Source organism: Mobula birostris, chromosome 20 (assembly GCF_030028105.1).
Source record: "Mobula birostris isolate sMobBir1 chromosome 20, sMobBir1.hap1, whole genome shotgun sequence".
In the NCBI taxonomy this organism is placed as follows: domain Eukaryota; kingdom Metazoa; phylum Chordata; class Chondrichthyes; order Myliobatiformes; family Myliobatidae; genus Mobula; species Mobula birostris.
Window position 1 is genome coordinate 67,019,192 of NC_092389.1, and position 20,563 is coordinate 67,039,754.

The 20,563-nt window shown below is 46.9% G+C and overlaps 1 protein-coding gene across 1 annotated transcript; it reads right to left on the bottom strand.

The window, feature by feature from the left end:
- Positions 1–170: 170 nt before the first annotated feature.
- LOC140185053 (uncharacterized) lies at positions 171–17,634 on the bottom strand. The gene is given in 4 exon segments (XM_072238270.1): positions 171–2,184; positions 5,479–5,593; positions 5,741–5,843; positions 15,591–17,634. Coding segments are annotated over 4 exon segments (3,033 nt in total). The 5' UTR covers positions 17,188–17,634; the 3' UTR covers positions 171–966.
- Between the last annotated feature and the right edge of the window lie 2,929 nt (positions 17,635–20,563).

Here is a 20,563-nt window from a genome sequence, read left to right on the forward strand (position 1 = left end):
CGTTTGGATGGATGCTGCCCGATGTGTCCCCTGTTACAAATTAGTGCCCAGAAATAAGAAACAGAACACACTTTGCGATTAAATGATTAAGCTTTATAACTCTTACTTTGACTGTATGGTTAGTAGAGAAACAAAATTGAATAAAGGGTGCGATCTTATTAAACAGTCTGTGCGCAAAAGTGGAGCTCACTGATAGGCCGATCGGTCCCCATCGGCCTCCTCCGATCGTTACTGCCCTTCGGACCCGCGCTCCGAGTCCACCCTCTCCGGCAGTCTAGCAAATCTCTCCATTCGCGTCTTCTCTCTCCATCTCTCTCTCTCTGACAAAATCAACGCTCCTAGATTCACGAAACAGAGCAACAAAATCCTGATTGGCTGACATGCATCCCACAGTCCTGTTATCGCCAGCCATAACACGAACATTGCTGCTGCAGAGAAACTGTTACTTCAGCAGTGAACATTACAAAGAAGTCACTACATTAGCAGTGAAACCTTACAGCGCGTTACACATAACAGAAGCATCTGGCTTCCCTTGGGCTGTATTCCCTGGAGTTTAGGAGAATGGGGGCTGGGGTCGTGAGGGGAATCTCATTTAAACATTCTGAATTTTAAAAGCTCTGAACAGATTAGATATGCGAAAGTTATTTCCCATGGTAGGTGAATCTAGGACAAGAGAGCACAACTCAGGATCAAAGGTCATCCATTTAGAAAAGAGATGAGGAGAACTTACTTTAGTCAGAGGGTGGTAAATTTGTGGAATTTGTTGCCACATGCAATTGTGGAGGCCAAGTCATTGGGTGCACTTAAGACAGAGAGAGATGGGTTCTTGATTAGCCAGGGCATCAAAGGGTATGGGGAGAAGGCAGGGGAGTGGGGATGACTGGAGAATTGGATCAGCCCATGACTGAATGGCGGAGCAGCCTCGAAAGGCCGAAGAGCCGACCTCTGTCCCTATATCTTATATTCTTAATTGAATTGACTGAGTGAATCCTTTCCCACATTTAGAACAGGAGAGCGGCATCCCCCAGTGTGAATTCGCTGATGTATTTTAAACTCAGACAACCGAGTGAATTCCTTCCCACAATCGGAGCAGGTGAACAGTTTCTTCCCAGTGTGAATTCGGTAGTGGCTCACAAGTTTGGATGACTGAATGAATCCCTTCCCACATTCAGAGCAGCTGAAAGGTCTCTCCCCAGTGTGAACTCGCTGATGCACCTTCAGTCGAGATGACCAAGTGAATCCCTTCCCACATTCAGAGCAGGTGAATGGCCATTCCCCAGTGTGAAGTCGCTGATGTTCCTTCAGTTGAGCGGAATGGGTGAATCTCTTCCCACATTCTGAGCAGATGAATGGTTTCTCCCCAGTGTGATCTAACTGGTGTGTCAGTAGTCTAGAACGCCGAGTGAATCCTTTCCCACAGTCTGAGCAGGTGAACGGTCTCTCCACAGTGTGAACAAACTGATGATCTTTCAGCTGAGCTGCATCGGTGAATCCCTTCCCACATTCTGAGCAGAGGAATGGTTTCACTCCAGAGTGGATTTGCTGGTGTCTCAAGAGCTGAGATGACCGAGCAAATACCTTTCCACATTCAGAGCAAGTGAACGGCTTCTCCCCAGTGTGAACTCGCTGATGCTCCTTCAGTACAGATGACCGAGCAAATACCTTTCCACATTTAGAGCAGGTGAATGGCCTCTCCCCAGTGTGAACTCGCCGGTGTGTCAGTAGGTCAGATGACTGAAGGAATCTCTTCCCACAGTCTGAACAAGTGAATGGTCTCTCCCCAGTGTGAACTAGCTGATGTTGTAGCAGGTGATTTGACTGAATGAATCTTTTCCCACAGTCTGAGCAGGTGAATGGCTTCTCCCCAGTGTGAACTCGCTGGTGGGTCTGTAGGTTGGACGATTGAGCGAATCCCTTCCCACAATCTGAGCAGGTGAATGGCTTCTCCCCGGTGTGAACTCGCTGGTGTCTCTGTAGTTTGGAGGAGTGAGTGAAGCCCTTCCCACAGTCTGAGCAGGTGAATGGCTTCTCCCCAGTGTGAACTCGCTGGTGTCTCTGTAGTTTGGAGGAGTGAGTGAATCCCTTCCCACAGTCTGAGCAGGTGAACGGCATCTTTTCTGTGTGAATTCACTGGTGTTCATTCAGTTGAGATGATTGAGTGAACCCTTTCCCACATTCAGAGCAGGTGAATGGCTTCTCCCCGGTGTGAACTCACTGGTGTCACTGTGTTGTGGTTGAGTGTGTGAATGTCTTCCCACCGTCCGAGCAGGTCAATGTCCTCTCACTGGTGAATTTTCTGATATACCTTTAGCATCAATAACAGAATGGCTTCCCACTTGCAGAACAGGTGTAGCATCTCACTATGGTGTGAACTTGCTGATGTATCTTCATTACTGGATGACTGAGTGGTTCCCCTCCCTCACACAGAGCGGGTGAATGGCTTCTCCCCATTGTGAACTCACTGGCGTGTCTGCGGGTAGCCTGTGAGTGAATCTCTTCCCACACTGAGAGAAGGAGAATGATATCTCACTGCGATCAATTCTCTGGCAATTCAGAAAGTCAGACGTTTGAATGCCTTGTACAATCAATGCAGTTGAGAACTGATCTCCAGTGAACAAATGCTGGTGTGTTCTCAGTTCCCGGTTCCAGTGAATTTCACAGAGTAAAAAGAGAAAACTTCATTTCAGAGACAGAATACATTTACCAGCTGGGATGAGATACTTCTTCATCTCCAAGGATCGACAACAGATGTGTTGGCGTTGCAAAGAAAATATTTGGTCACTCCTTAAATATCCAGACAGAGACAGAAAAACTGATGTTTTGTTGTGTTGAAGATTCCTGTACACAAGTGCTCTGCAATTTCAAACCTGTAAAAATATTTGCAAAAGACATCAATGGCTGAAGAACAATATTTCAGGAGAGGTTTTCGTCTGTGGTGAGAACATCAGAACAAAAGAAATAGGAGCAGGAGTTGGCCATCTGGCCCTTAGGGCCTGATCTGCCATTGAATAAGATCATGGCTGATCTGGCCATGGACTCATCTCCACCGACTGCCTTCTCCCCATAACCCTTAATTCCCCAACTATGCAAAAATCTATCCAATCTTGTCTTAAATATATTTACTGAGGAAGCCTCCACTCCGTCATTGGGCAGAGAAATCCACAGATCCACCACTCTCTGGAAAAAGCAGTTCCTCCTCATCTCCATCCCAATTTACCCGAATTTTGAGGCAATGTCTCATCTACCAGTGGAAACAACTTTCCTGCCTCTATCTTATCTATTCCTTCCATAATTTTACATGTTTCTGTATGATTTCCTCTGAATGTGAGCTCTGGCGTCACATTTTACCAATTTCAACACAAGTTGGGGGTACTCAACTTGAGATATACCCCAGGATACTGTGGGAAGTGAGGGAGGAAATTGCTGAGCCTCTGGAGATGATCTTTGCATATCAATAGGGAGAGGAAAAGTACCAGAGGGTTTGAAGATATTTTTCCCTTTTCAAAAAAGGGAGTAGAGATCAGCCAGAAAATTACAGACCAGTGGTTCTTACTTCAGTGGAGGGCAAGTTGTTGGAGAAGCTCCTGAGAGGCAGGATTTATGAGCATTTGTCGAAGCATAATCTGACGTGGGATAGTCAGCATGGCTCTGTCTAGGGCAGATCGTGCCTTATGAACCTGATTGAATTCTTTGAGGATGTAAAAAAACACACTGATGAATGTAGAGCATTGGATATAGTGTACATGGCTTTCAGTAAGACTTTTGATAAGATTCCTCATGTGAGGCTCATTCAGAAAGTAATGAGGCCAGGATGCAAGTAGACCTTGCTTTGTGGATCCAGAATTGGCTTGCCCACAAAGCCAACGGTGGCTGTAGATGGCTTGTATACTGCATGGAGGACGGTGACCAGTGGTGTTCTGCAGGGATGTATTCTGAGACTCCTTCTCTTTGTGATGTTTATAAATGATCTTCATGAGGAAGGAGAAGGGTGCTGATGACACAAAAGTTGAGGGTGTTGTGAAGAGTCTGGACAGTTCTCCAGAGGTTACAGCAGGATGCAGGTAGGATGGAGAACTGGCAGATGGAGTTCAGCCCAGATAAGTGTGCTGTGGTTTATTTCGGTACATCAAATTTGAAGACAGAACACAATATTATGTTGGGACTATTGGCAATGTGGAGGATCAGCGAGATCTTGTGGTCCATGTCAATTTTACACTCAAAGCTGCAGTGCTGATTGACAATGTTGTTAAGAAGGCCTTCATCAACCATGGAACTGAGTTCAAGATCGGTGAGGTAATGTTACAGCTATATAAGACCTTCTTTAAACTCACTGAGAGTCTTGAGTTCAGTTACCTCATTACAGGAAGGATGTGGATACCATAGAAAGACTGCAGAGGAGATTTACAAGGATGTTGCATGGAATGGAGAACATGCCTTATGAGAATAGGTTGAGTGAACTTTGGAGTGACGGAGGATGAGAGGTGACCTGACAGATGTGTATAAGATGATGAAAGGCATTGATCGTGTGGATAGCCAGAGACTTTTTTCCTAGGGCTGAATTGGTGTAGTTTTAAGGTATTGGAAGTAGGGTTAAAGGGGATGTCAGAGGTAGGTTTTTCACACAGAGAGTAGTAGGTGCATGGAATGCACTGCTAGCGATGATGGTAGAGGCAGATACCATGGAGTCTTTTGAGAGACTGTTAGATATGTACGTGGAGCTCAGGAAAGCAGAGTGCAATGTGGTTGGGAAATCCGAGGCAGTTTCTAGAATAGGTTACATGGACGGCACAACACTGTGGGCCGAAGGGCCTGTAATATATTGTAGATTTCTATGTTTCTATATGCACTCATCTTCAAACAAGGCACGGATCAGACATTCTGACTGACCATCAAATTCTCTGACTGTATTCCTGTCTGTGTGAGAATGTGCTATTTCTGACTTCAATCAACCTAAGACTTGGCTCAATTTGTCTCTGTCCTTTGGTATTATTTCAAGTTCTAGTCATGTTCCACAAGACTACAAAGAGCACTTGTTTCTACATGTATCATCCTGGAGATTTACTAATTACTCGGATACCCTCCACCAGCTGATTGACAGTGATAAACCCATCGATGGCAATGCCAATGAATATAAAGTGGAGGGCAGTGGCTATTCTCAATGGACTGCGGCACTTTTGTGATGTAAAAGCCACAAGCCACTTGTCATCGAGGCAAAGGTGTTTCATATCGTTATTCACTCAGAGAGAACTAAATCTGACGGAAGGTTTTATTTCCATACAGCTCTAATTGACATTTTCACTGACTGGAAGGTAAACTCTTCCACCGAGATCAACTGGGAACTATATTTTTGTTCCGAGTTACTAATCCTCGGATTTACATAGCTGAAACACGGCAGTGTTTGGGAGATACATTCGCTCCCATTTCCTTCGACTGTAGGGGAACAACGCTTGGTAGTGTCATCCATGGCTGCCTCTTTACCCAGAAGGGACTGCGAACCAGAAACCTGTCTGTCAGCCACCGAACAATAAAGCGATGCGCATGCGCCGCAGAAAAGGCGGCGGCCCACCGCTCATTAGCCGAAAGCCTGGCGGCACTGGGTACGGATCGTGGGGCTGAGAAAGAGGGAACGGACCGGGACTGTGCTGGGGTGCAGGACCAGTGCGGCAGGAGCTGACAGTAATAGCCCGTCAATCACGTTTCAGACGCCGCTGATTAATTCCCCACCGGAGACCTCTCCTACCTGCGGCCGGTCTTTGTGAGCCTCTCCTCTACTGAGCGCATGCGCGATATTTGGGATGACCTCATACCTCTGCGCATGCGCGTGTGAGCAAACAGAAGGAAATCTGCAGATGCCGAAATCCAAAACAACAGACGGAAAATGCTGGAGGAAAGTCAGGGAGGCAGACAGCAACTATGGAGAGAAGTGAACAGTCGGCGTTTCAGACCCAGACCCTTCTTCAGGACTGGAAAGGAAGGGACGGAGTCAGAATGTGGGGCAGGTGAGGTGATAGGGTAAACCGGGAAAGGGGGAGGAGTGAAGTAAAGAGCTGGGAAGTTGTTTGGATAAAGGGCTGGAGAATAATAATAATCATAATAATAAATACTCTATTAATTCCGAGTGGGAAATTCATTCGTTCCAGCAGCAACATCTAAAAGCACAGCAAGCAGCGGGCAGACTTTACTGCAAATAAAGTACAGAATAATAATGTACACAATAACACTGTATCAGTGTGCAATAATAATGTATGAAACAACAATGCAGAGGCTATTGAACTATGATGTGTGTTCACCTGTCGCAGAAGATTTTTGTTACGATCCTTGTGAGGGCGGAGCTGAGTGAGTTTGTTGAAAAGGGGTCGGGGGCTTTGCTGCCTATTCAGTAGGTCATGGAGAGGATATTCCGGATTGTCCATAATCGATAACAGTTTGATCAGTGACATCCACTCCACCACTCACTCGAAAGAGTCCGGGTTGTGGCCAAGGATGGATCCAACCTTTCTGATGAGTTTATTTAGTCTTTCCCAACGTAAAACAGCGAAGAAGACTGCACTCGCTACAACAGACTGGTAAAAGATCTGCGAAATCCTGCCTCACGTGTTCAAGGATCTCGGCTTCATTAGAAAATGGAGTCTGCTCATCCCGTTCTTTTAAACAGTCTTGGTGTTGGTTTTCCAGTCGCGTCTCTTGCCGAGGCGAACACCCAAGTATTTGTCCTCCTTCACCATCGCAACTTCTTCTCCCAGAATGTATACAGGACTCATCACAGTCCTCTCCCTCCTAAAATCTATCACCATTTCTCTGGTTTTGACCACGTTCAGGAGCAGTTGATTCTTCCCTCACTATTCCACAATCCTGTTAAACCAGCCCTCTGTACCCCGAGTCCTGCCCATCTCTGATGCACCCAACTACGGCAGAGTCATCAGAGAACATCTTTTAGTGGCCAGACTCAGAGTTGCACTGAAAGTCTGAGGTGTTCAGTGTGAACAGAAACGGAGACAGGACAGTCCCTTGTGGGGCTCCAGTGTCACTCATCTCCACCTCAGGCAGAGAACCACCCAGCGGTACAAACTGGGGTCTGTCTGTCAGGAAGGCAGTAATCCAGGAGCTAGTGAATTTGTCTACGGCCACCCTTGCTCAGTCAACGTGGCTGGATTGTATTGAAGGCATTAAAGAAATCAAAAACAGTGACTCTCACAATGCCAGCAGCATCATCCCGGTGGGAGTGAGCTCGCTGCAACAGGGAGATGATGGTATCATCCGCTCCCTCATGAGGTTGGTAGGGAAACTGTAGAGGGTCCGAGGTAAGTCTGGACCGGCCTCTGCATCACCTTCATCACATGAGGGCAATTGGTCTGTTGTCATTAAGTCCAGATGGAGTCACCGTATTGGGTAAAGGAACCAAGCAGGAAGTCTTCCCCAGCACCGTTATCTTTTCCTGACTCAGTCTCAGATTGTAATGGTGCTGCAAAATACCAGAGAACAGGATCGTACAGGCCTTCAGTACCCTGGGGCTGATACCGACAGGGTCAGCATATGTCGTCTCTCCCTGACTCCTACCCTGACCTACAGTCACTGTCAGACGGGACAGCAGATGTAGTCTCTCCCCCTGTCTCCCACCCTGACCCGCAGTCACTGTCAGATGGGACAGCAGATTTAGTCTCTCCCCCTGTCTCCCACCCTGACCCGCAGTCACTGTCAGACGGGACAGCAGATGTAGTCTCTCCCCCTGTCTCCTACCCTGACCTACAGTCACTGTCAGACGGGTCAGCAGATGTAGTCTCTGCCCCTGTATCCTACCCTGACCTGCAGTCACTGTCAGACGGGTCAGCAGATGTAGTCTCTGCCCCTGTCTCCTACCCTGACCTACAGTCACTGTCAGACGGGACAGCAGATGTAGTCTCTCCCCTGTCTCCTACCCTGACCTACAGTCACTGTCAGACGGGTCAGCAGATGTAGTCTCTCCCCTGTCTCCTACCCTGACCTGCAGTCACTGTCAGATGGTAACTAAATCTAGTTGCGAGTTGACGAGGGACTGTTGATGTCAGATTCTGCAGATATTGCAGCAGTTCATCACACCCAGGACTGAACCTTGGTCACTCAGCATTGCAGGGGTTTGTCAGACCAGAACTCCACATGATACAGCACAATCAGGCCATTCGGCCCATCGAGTGTGCTCTGCGATTTCATCAGCACTCAGTTCTAGTTCATCGCTCAACACACAATCCAGAATAGCTGATCCCCAACGTGTTCAACTGACATCTCGTTGGCATTTTACAAATTTCCCCCTCTGTAATCAACACTAACCTGATTTTCCTAATTGTAATCCCCCATGACTATCGTAACATAGCCCTCTTGGCATGCATTTTCTCTCCAATTGTAATTCGTAGACCACATCCTTACAACGGTTGGAGGTCTGCACATAAATCGTCGCAGGGTCTTGTTACACTTAATGATTCTCCGCTCTACCTACAGAGATTTTACATCTTCTGATCCTTTGCCGCCCTTTTTTTGTGATGATTTGATTTCATATTTACCAGCAGAGGCACCCACCCCTTTGCCTACTTACCTGTCCTTTAGATACAACGTGTCTGCTTGGACGTTAAGCTCCGGGTTGTAATCTTCTTTCAGCCACGACACGGAGATGTACTCAAATCACACTGTGCTACAAGTTCACCTCTGTTACTCTGTACACTGCGCACGTTCCTTCAGCCCTGCAATCATCACCCTTATAGATGTTGTCTCACTTTAACGGTGCAACTCATTCCGTTGACTGCAATTTTCACCTGATATCAGCCTCTGCATTTTTGTTTATTACGTGTGATCGTGAACAATAGCTAGATCAGAAATGCTGATCAAGTCAACTAGTTCCCAAAGAGAACTCTGACAGGCCAATCAGATGGTTCACCGCTGCTCAGCGATAGAACACAAGAAAATCATATGTACAATTAAGAAACATTTTAAAAAATAGTAGAAATACTGGAGTGATGATGAAGTCTGCTGGAGAGAGACATTTATACACCTGCTGTCCTCCATTATTCAAAGAGATTGAAGAATAAGGTTGCAGGGTGACAAAACGTGACAGGAGCACTTGGAACTAAAAACTAATCACGACTGGGAGAAAACAGCATCTGTTCTTTACGCACTGTTCTCTAGCAGTTTAAGGACTAAGTCCAGCCGGAACATAACTCAAAGTGCTCTTGAAAGTCAGGTATTAACCCTACCTGCCAACAGCCAAGCATTGCCATCCCGGTCCCCTTCATCATATCTTATGAAGAAGCATGTGCCTTCCCTCCCAGAGATGATAGGTGTTTGTGCACTCGACTCTTGAAGGCTTGGAACCCATCGTCGCTGATGTTTCCAACCACAGCATCTGGAAGGCTGTTCCAAATTCTGATAGCACAGTGAAGGAAGCTTCTATTCAGTGTGTAGGTTCTCGTATCAGGCACAGACACAGCATGAGCAGGCACAGATAAAGCTGATCGTGTGGTGTGCCGTCTCTCATAGCATGAGGGCAGCATGGTGCTTGCTAGTACTCTCACTGCACGCTACCTCTGTTGCCAACCAGCTACCTCATCCCCAGCACTCACACTCCGGTTCCCATCCCCCTGACAAGTTATTTTAAACACAAGCTCTAACAAACCTGCCCACGAGCATACTGGACCCCGCCAGGTTCAGATACAACCCGTCCCTGTTGTACAGATCATTGCATCCCCAGGAGAGATCCCAATGACCCAGAGATCTGATGCAATGCCCCTGCACCAGTTCTTCAGCCACACATTCATCTGCCGAATCATCCTATTCTTACCCAATTTTGAAATGTTGTCTCACCTGGAAGGACTGTTTCTGAGCCAGAATGGAGCTGAGGGAGGAAGTAAATGGGAGCGTATAGAACTTCCCTCGCTGGCAAGGATATGTTTCAGGACGGAGATCAGTGGGGGGACCGGGGTAAGGTAAAGATAGGAAGGTAGGAAGCGGTTTAGACAAGATAACCATGCAAATCGGTCGGGTTATAAAAAATGTCAGCTGGTGTGAGTGTGTTTTGTGAGCGCTGCTACCTGCCACGCTCGGTGTCCTTCTCAGGTCAGCTGTCAGCTATTGCGCCAGTGTGGATGGTGGAGGCTTTACAGGGATGGTAAATGGTGTAGGGGTCAGGCGGGGTTACAAAATGACTATGGGTGTTGGGTAAGAAGGGTTTTCACAGATGGTGAGCACCGCCAGGAACGGAGGTGTGAACAGAAATGGGGAGTGATGTAAGGGTTTTCACAGAGGGTGAGGTGTGAAGGATCAGAGGTGTGAACAGAAATGGGGAGTGACGTAAGGGGGTGTGAAGGAATGCTTCTCCACCACTAGGGAAACGTACTTCACTTGTTGTACCAAAATGGCATTTCTTTCTGTAACAAAATGGAACCTGTATTGCATCGGAGTGCTTTGCTAATAATCTTGGTGCAACATGATGCTGATGGTACCTGAGCACTTGAGCGCAGAACCGCAGCTGTGTGACTGGAAGAATGCCAAACGTTGATTCAGCAGACAACAGAATGCACCCTGTCCTTGAACTTGTGTCCAAAGGGGTGATGGTATTGTTTCTTTTTGATAAAGCTATTACCAGCACCTGGGCAGTGCTAGTCTTCCCTTGCTGCAAATAAACATAAAAGCACTTATGATTGATCCACTCTGAGTTAATTGTTGTTCGTTACCAGACATGGTGAAAAGGTGCTTAACACCATCTCCTACCTGGACACTCACTCTTACCTGCACCCGCACCTTACTCCCCACCACTTCGCATCTCAACACTATACATCAATTCAGTAGAAACTGAAATACCCATTCCGTCCATTGAGTCTTCTCCACCATTCGATCACGGCTATTGGATGTCCCCTCTGAACCCCACGCTGCTGCCTTCTACCAGTCACCTTTGACACCCTTATTAATCAACAATTCACTATTTACTTAGTTTAAGTCCATTACGCCACTGGTGTTTGGGGCAGCAATGAGGAGATTGCAGAACAGGTTCACCAGGATGTTGTGTGGATTGGAATCCTAACCTACTGTGTAAGGAGAGTTCGGATAAACTTGGGCTGTTTTCTCTGGAGTGGAGGAGCTCAGGGTGACCTGATAGAAGTTGATCAGATAACGAAAGATCTCGATAGAGTAGATAACTGCCACTTTTAATCTTCTGGGTCACAATGTCAAATACCAGAGAGCATGCATTTAGACAGATGAGGGACCTGTGAAATTCATTGCCACGGACGGCTCAGAGGCCAAGTCATCCTGTTTGGATAAAACATACATTGATTAGTAAAGTCATCAAAGGTTAAAGGGTGCAGGCAGGAGAATGAGGTTGTGAAGGAAAATAAAAGACACTGGGACAGGTACAGAAAAAGGAAACTTTAGAGGGAGGCGTGTCAAGCACAGACAGATGGGACAGACTCAGATAGAGGTTCTTGTCTGGCATAGAGCAATGGAGCTGAACACCGGTTGATTTTCCACTCCTGGACCTTCACAGAGATTATTTCTCATCAGTACAAGTTTTAAAAACAATACGTTTCAATGTTCAAGTTCAACTTAAATTTATTACTGATGTTAACCAGATGCTATCAACAATTCAGTTTCTTGTTGGCAAGGCAACTCAATGCTCACCCCCAGCCTGGGGTAGGGAATGGGACCAATTCCAGAGGGGGACGGTTGGGTGAGTCTGAGACTTTGTGAATGAGCCCTAACACCATCCTCCTCATTCCCCTTATCCCTCCCCAGTCCCCTCCCTCACACTCCACTGCATATGTTTGTGTGTGTCTGAGAGAGAGAGAGAGACCTGTCCGCCCACTTCACCTTCCAGCAACCATGTCCCCTCGACCCCAATGCAAACTCCTGTACATACAGTAATCCTTGCGGGCTCAAATGATCCAATAACATTATGCCCTCCCTCCTGCACCAAATCCTTAGACACATGTTAAACTGTATAATCTTCCTATTCTTGGCATGTGGCACAGATAACAGACCTGTGGTCACAGCCCTGGACGAGCTGCCCTTTAACTTAGCACCTCACTTCCTGCAGAACCTCGTTACTCTACCAGCCCATATGGGTACCAATGATATGGATCACGACCTTCACTGTTCACCCTCCTGAGCAAAGCTGAGTGCTCGGCCGGAGATAACCCAGACCTGGAGCACACAGGAAGCTACATACCATCCTGGAATCTCATTCTCGCCAACAGAACATCCAGTAAGTTCCCTTAGCTAATGATTCACCAATGACCACAGCTCGCCTCTTCTCCACCCTCCCCTTCTCAGTCTCAGAGCCAGACTAAGTGCCAGAGACCCTCCTGCTGTGACCTTCCTTTGCCAGGTTATCCTACCATCTGTAACTGTGACCAAAGTGATATATGTGTTGTTCAGGGGGATGGACACAGGGGTACACTGCACTTGCTGTCCCCCCACCCCTTTCCACTTCGCAACGGTCACTCAGTTTCCTGTGGTGTGCAGCCTGGTTACAACTACCTCTCTATATGTCTGACCTATCACCCCTCCAGCCTCCCGAATGACCTGGAGTTCATCCACTTCCAGATCCCACTCGTTAATGTGGATTGTTCGGAGCTGAAGCTGGATGCCCTTCTCACAGGTGTAGTTATCAGGGACACAGGAGGGTCTCCTGCCTTCCCACATCCCGCAAGAGGAGCTTTCCACTATCCTGCCTGGCATCTCGACTGTTCTAACTGAGCAAATGTGAGGAAGGGGGCAAAAAAACTTCCACCTCCAGTATAATGTTGCCTTCTCTGTGCGAAGGCTGTCCTGACTGAACCCTCAAAGAGGTAAAGCCTCAAAGTCTCCACTCCAACTCTGCCCAGTCCTGCATCGGTCACTCCATTTGCTGCTGCCTGACTGTTGATTGGCCCCTGGTGAAAGCTCAAAAATAACCTGCCCTGAAACCACTGCCTTTAATGCTCAATTGGCGAACTTGAGTGAATTCCGTCCTCTCAAGCTTCTGATCTCTCCGATTAACGATGGGTCAAAGCCCGGCAGGGTGACTCAAGGATGAATGACTGATTGAAACCCATCTCACATTCAGAGCAGGTGACCACCCTCACCACAGTGTGAACCCGCCACTGTCTCTGCAGTGTGGATGAGTGTGTGAATGCCTTCCCACAGTCTGAGCAGGACAACGTCCTCTCACTGCTGAAAACAGTCTGGTGTGTAGTCAGGCGAGATGAAAGTGTGAATTCATTCCCAGTTGGAACAGGTGAACGGCTTCTACTCAGTGTGAACTCGCTGATTTCATTCAGTTGAGATGACTGAGTGAATTCCTTCCCGCAGTCTGAGCAGTTGTACAGTTTCTCCCCTGTGTATACGTGCGGAGTTCATTCAATACTGGATGACCGGCGAGACCTCTCTCAGAAAGGGGTATCCTTGGTCGCTCCAACAGTTTTGTAAGTAATCCTGGAGTAACAAACATCAGCCTCATCAGTCCAAAATGCACTTTCATGTCCCAACATCTTCTCAGTTAAGTTTCATTTCCATTCCTCAGACTTTCCGGCAAGTTCGGGGGTTCCTGTCCTCCAAAACGTAGCATGACAGGTTTGGAGAGGGTGCACCACACAGTGCTGTATTTGAATGCTCGCAGCATAAGAAATAAAGTGGATGGTCTTGAAATTCAGCTAGATTGGCAATATGACGTTGTGGCCAAATCTGAGACTTGGCTAAAGGATGGCTGCCACTGGGTAAAAGAGAGTTGAGAATAGATATACGACCAATAGAAAATGACACGGGAGATATTGTGATGGGAGACACAGAGATGGCAGAGGAACTGAATGCGTATTTTGCATGATTCTTCACGGTGGAAGACATCTGCAGTACTGAATATCGGACATTCAAGAGCGTCAGGAAAGTGAAGCACATGCAGTGAAAGTTACAACTGAGAAGGTGCTCAGAAAGGTTAAAGGTCTGAGGGTGGATAAATCTCCTGGACCTGATGGAATGCACCTTCGGGTTCTGAAGGAAATAGCTGGAGAGATTTCGTAGGGATTACTAAAGATCTTTCAAGAATCGATAGATTCTGGCATAGTACCTGATGACTGGAAAATTACAAATGTTACTCCGCTATTTAAGAAGGGTGGGAGGCAGCAGAAAAGAAACTACAGACCTGAAAGCCTGACTTCAGTGGTTGGGAAGTTGCTGGAATCGATTGTTATGGATGAGATTACGGAGTACTGGGAGGCACATGACAAGATAGGCCAAAGCCTGCGTGGTTTCCTGAAAGGAAAATCCTGCCTTACTAACCTACTGCAATTCTTTGCGGAAATTACAAGTTGGGTGGACAAAGGAGATGTAGTTGATGTGGTATACTTGGATTTTCAGGGGCCTTTGAAAGATGCTGCACATGAGGCTGCTTAGCAAGATAAATCTCATGGAATTAGAGGGAATTTACTACCATGGTTGGAGCATTGGCTGATCAACAGAAAACAGAGTGGGAATAAAGGGATCCTATTCTGGCTGGCTGCCGGTTACCACTGGAGTTCCACTGTGGTCGATGTTGAGACCACTGCTTTTTATGATGTATGTCAATGACTTGGACTGTTGGATTAATGGATTTGTGGAAAAATTTGCCGACGATACAAAGATAGGTGGAGGAGCGGGTAGTGCTGAGGAAACAGAGTGCTGGCAGAGAGATTTAGATAGTTTCAGGGAATGGGCCAAGAAGTAGTTAATGATATACAATGTTGGAAAGTGTATGGTCATGCATATTGGTGAAAGAAATAAACAGGCAGATGATTATTTAGATTGGGAGAGAATTCAAAATGCAGAGCTGGAAAGGAACTTGGAAGTCCTTGTGCAGGATACCCAAAAGGTTAACCTCCAGGCTGAGTCGGTGGTGAAGAAGGCGAATGCAATGGTGGCATTCATTTCTCGAGGTACAGAATATAAGAGCAGGGATGTGATGTTGAGGCTCTATAAGGCTCTCATGAGACCACACTTGGAGTATTGGGAGCAGTGAGCTCCTTATTTTAGAATGGATATACTGACATTGGAGAGGGTTCAGAGAAGATTCACAAGAATGACTCCAGGAATGAAAGGGTTACCATACGAGAAGCACCTGTCTTCTCTTGGGCTGTATTCCCTGGAGTTCAGGAGAATGGTGGGGGTCGGGGGGGGGGGGGGGAAACTCATTGAAACATTCTGAATGTTAAAAGCTCTGAACAGAGTAGATATGGGAAAGTTATTCCCCATGGTAGGGGAGTCTATGACAAGAGCGCACAACTTCAGGATCAAAGGACATCCATTTAGAACAGAGATGAGGAGAAGTTACTTTACTCAGAGGGTGGTAAATTTGTGGAATTTATTGCCATAAGCAACTGTGGAGGCCAAGTCATTCGGTGCATTTAAGGCAGAGAGAGATGGGTTCTTGATTAGCCAGGCCATCAAAGGGTTTGGGAAGAAGGCAGGGGAGTGGGGATGACTGGAGAATCGGATCAGCCCATGATTGAAAGGTGGAGCAGCCTCGAAAGGCCGAATGGCTGATTTCTGCTCCTATATCTTCTAGTCTTAATTGAGATGTCTGAGTGAATCCTTTCCCACATTCAGAACAGGTCAGTGGCATCCCCCAGTGTGAATTCGCTGATGTATTTTAAACTCAGATGACCGAGTGAATTCCTTCCCACAGTCTGAGCAGGTGAACAGTTTCTCCCTAGTGTGAATTCGGTAGTGGCTCACAAGTTTGGATGACTCAGTGAATCCCTTCCCACATTCAGAGCAGCTGAAAGGTTTCTCCCCAGTGTGAACTCGCTGGTGTACCTTCAGTTGAAATGACCGAGCAAAACCCTTCCCACATTCAGAGCATTTGAATGGCCTCTCCCGAGTGTGAAGTTTCTGATGTTGCTTCAGATTAGATAACCGGGCGAATCCCTTCCCACATTCAGAGCAGATGAACGGTTTCTCCCCAGTGTGAATTCGCTGATGTTCAATCAGTTCAGATTGCCAGATGAATCCCTTCCCACATTCAGAGCAGGTGAATGGCCATTCCCCAGTGTGGACTCGCTGATGTTCCTTCATTTGAGCTGAATGGGTGAATCCCTTCCCACATTCAGAGCAGATGAATGGTTTCTCCCCAGTGTGAATTTGCTGGTGTTTCAAGAGATGAGATGACCGAGCAAATCCCTTCCCACATTCAGAGCATGTGAATGGCTTTTCTCCAGTGTGAACTCGCTGGTGTGTCAGTAGGTGAGAACGCCGAATGAATCCTTTCCCACATTCAGAGCAAACGAACGGCCTCTCCCCAGTGTGAATTCGCTGACGTTCAATCAGTTCAGATGGCCAAGTGAATCCTTTCCCACATTCAGAGCAGGTGAATGGCCATTCCCCAGTGTGGACTCGCTGATGTTCCCTCATTTGAGCTGAATGGGTGAATCCCTTCCCACATTCAGAGCATGTGAATGGTTTCTCCCCAGTGTGATCTAACTGGTGTGTCAGTAGTTGAGAATGCCGAATGAATCCTTTCCCACAGTCTGAGCAGGTGAATGGTCTCTCCGCAGTGTGAACAAACTGATGTACCTTCAGGTGGGCTGAATCATTGAATCCCTTCCCACATTCAGAGCAGATGAATGGTTTCTCCCCAGTGTGAATTTGCTGGTGTTTCAAGAGACGAGATGACCGAGCAAATCCCTTCCCACATTCAGAGCATGTGAATGGCTTCTCCCCAGTGTGAACTCGCTGGTGTCTCTGTAGGTCGGACGAGTGAGTGAATCCCTTTCCACAGTCTGAGCAGGTGAACGGCTTCTCCCCAGTGTGAACTCGCTGATGTAACTTCAGTATAGATGACCGAGCAAATCCGTTTCCACATTCAGAGCAAATGAACGGCTTCTCCCCAGTGTGAACTCGCTGGTGTCTCTGTAGGTCGGACGAGTGAGTGAATCCCTTCCCACAGTCTGAGCAGATGAATGGCCTCTCCCCAGTGTGAACTCGCTGGTGTGTCAGGAGCTGAGAACGCTGATTGAATCCCTTCCCACAGTCTGAGCAGGTGAATGGTCTCTCCCCAGTGTGAACTAACTGATGTTGTAGCAGGTGATTTGATTGAATGAATCCCTTCCCACGGTCTGAGCAGGTGAATGGCCTCTCCCCAGTGTGAACTCGCTGGTGTCTATGTAGTGTGGACGATTGAGTGAATCCCTTCCCACAGTCTGAGCAGGTGAACGGCATCTTTTCAGTGTGAACGAGCTGGTGTTCATTCAGTTGAGATGATTGAGTGAACCCTTTCCCACATTCAGAGCAGGCGAATGGCTTCTCCCGGGTGTGAACTCGCTGGTGTCACTGTGGCGTGGTCAATGTCCTCTCACTGGTGAATTTTCTGATATACCTTTAGCATCAATAACAGAATGGCTTCCGCTTGCAGAACAGGTGGAGCATCTCACTATGGTGTGAACTTGCTGATGGATCTTCAGACTAGATGACTGAGTGGTTCCCCTCCCTCACACAGAGCGGGTGAATGGCCTCTCCCCACTGTGAACTCACTGGCGAGTCTGTGGGTAGCCTGTGAGTGAATCTCTTCCCACACTGAGAGAAGAAGAATGGTATCTCACTGCGAACAATTCTCTGGCAATTCAGAAAGTCAGATGTTCGAATGCCTTGTACGATCAATGCAGTTGAAGAACTGATCTCCAGTGAACAAATGCTGGTGCGTTCTCAGCTCCTGGTTCCAGTGAATTTCACAGAGTAAAAACAGAAAACTTCATTTCAGAGACAGAATAAATTACCAGCTGGGATGAGATACTTCTTCATCTCCAAGGATCGACAACAGATGTGTTGGCGTTGCAAAGAAAATATTTGGTCGCTCCTTAAATATCCAGACAGAGTCAGCAAAACTGATGTGTTGTTGTGTTTGAGATTTCCGTACACAAGTGTTCTGCCATTTCAATCCTGTGAAAATATTTGCAAAAGACATCAATGGGTGAAGGACAATATTTCAGGAGAGATTTCAGTCTGTGGTGAGAACACAAGAAATAGGAGCAGGAGTCGGCCATCTGGCCCTTTGAGCCTGATCTGCCATTGAATAAGATCATGGCTGATCTGGCCATGGACTCATCTCCACTGACCTGCCTTTTCCCCATAACCCTTAACCCCACTACTGTGCCAAAACCTATCCAACCTTTTCTCAAATATATTTACTGAGGTAGCCTCCACTCCTTCATTGGGCAGAGAAATCTACAGATTCACCACTCTCCCAGTAAAACAGTTCCTCCTCACCTCCATCCCAATTTCCCCCAAATCTTGAGGCAATGTCCTCTAGTTTCCTGCCTCTATATTATCTATTCATTTCATAATTTTACATGTTTCTATATGATCTCCGCTGAATGTGAGCTCTGGCGTCACAATTTTACCAATTTCAACTCAATTTGGGGGTATCAACTGGAGATATACCCCAGGCTACTGTGGGAAGTGAGAGAGGAAATTGCTGAGCCTCTGGCGATGATCTTTGCACATCAATAGGGAGAGGAAAAGTACCAGAGGATTAGAAGACATTGTTTCCTTTTCAAGAAAGGGAGTAGAGATAAGCCAGGAAGTTACAGACCAGTGGTTCTTACTTCAGTGGAGGGCAAGTTGTTGGAGAAGCTCCTGAGAGGCAGGATTTATGAGCATTTGGAGAAGCATAATCTGATGTGGGATAGTCAGCATGGCTCTGTCTAGGGCAGATCGTGCCTTATGAACATGATTGAATTCTTTGAGAATGTAACCAAACACACTGATGAATGTAGAGTAGTGGTCGCCAACCTTTTTAAGACCAAGATCCCCTACCTCGGCCTTACTTAAAGACAACATTGACCTACTAAATCATTCAGAGAAAAAACAGCTCAGATTGTACTTCCAACTTGAGTCCTTTCATTTGGGCTAATTGTGTTTGAATTACATAAAATGCTTTTGTCAAATTGTCAAATTAATTCAACCAAGAAAACACTGTAACTAGCATATCAAACAGGCCATAGCTGTCTTTCTTTAAGAATATTAAGTTTTGCACAGAAAACGGAATAACACAAGAGACAGTTCAGGTGTTTGCGAATCAGAAGGCATGGATTTACAGTGATGTGAGGGACTACTCAGGGAGCACGATGCTGCCTTCAGGTCAGGAGACAAACAAGCCCACAGTGAAGCACGGGCGAATCTCCACAGGGGCATCAGAGATGCAAAGCACAAATACAAACTGCGCATGGAAAGTCAGTTTGATAACAACAACCCCCGCAGTGTGTGGAAAGGCATCAAGGCGCTGACAGACTACAAAACCAATAATCTGCTGCCAGACGACGACGCCACACTGCCTGATGTCCTGAACGAGTTCTTTGCCCAGAGGGAGGAGGCTGCTCCACTCATCCACCCACCTGACGATGAGTCCACACGGGTCCTTAAGCAACATCAGGTGAGATCCAGCCTGAGGACAGTGAATGCGAGTCAGGCAGCTGGCCCAGACGGAGTGCCCGGCCGGGCACTGAAAGCGTGTGCCGACCAGTTTGCTGTGGTGTTTACAAGTATATTTAACGTCTCACTGCAACAAGCTGTTGTTCCAACATGCCTGGAAACCTCCAGCATCATCCCAGTGCCCAACAAATCAGCTGTGAAGTGCCTGAACGACTATCGCCCTGTAGCACTCACACCCATAGACATGACGTGCTTTGGGAGACTCGTGCTCTCACACATTAAGACTATAATCCCACCTGATCTGGACAAACACCAGTTTGCCTACCGGGCAAACCACTCCACAGAGGATGCAATCACAACAGCCCTCCGTATTGATCTGACTCACTTAGAGGAACCAAACACTTATGTGAGGATGTTATTTGTGGACTTCAGTTCTGCATTTAACACAGTCATCCTCCATAAACTGGTCAGCAAACTGAACACTCTTGGCCTTGGTTCCTCCCTGTATTTGTGTATTTATCTTTCTTTTTTTTTTCGGGATCTACTGGAAAAGTCTCAAAGATCGACTGGTTGGTGACCGCTAATGTAGAGCATTGGATGTAGTGTACATGGTTTTCAGTGTGAGGCTGATTCAGAAAGTAACGAGGCAAGGATCCAAGTAGACCTTGCTTTGTGGATCCAGAACTGGCTTGCCCACAGAAGTCAAAGGTGGTTGTAGATGGTTTGTATCCTGCATGGAGGACGGTGACCACTGGTGTTCCACAGGGATGTGTTCTGAGACTCCTCTTTGTGATGTTCATAAATGATCTTGATGAGGAAGGAGAAGGGTGCTGATGACACAAAAGTTGAGGGTGTTGTGAAGAGTCTGGACAGTTCTCCAGAGGTTACAGCAGGATGCAGATAGGATGCAGAACTGGCAGATGGAGTTCAGCCCAGATAAGTGTGCTGTGGTTTATTTCGGTACATCAAATTTGAAGACAGAACACAATATTATGTTGGGACTATTGGCAATGTGGAGGATCAGCGAGATGTTGTGGTCCATGTCAATTTTACACTCAAAGCTGCAGCGCTGATTGACAATGTTGTGAAGAAGGCCTTCATCAACCATGGAACTGAGCTCAAGATCGGTGAGGTAATGTTACAGCTATATAAGACCTTCTTTAAACCC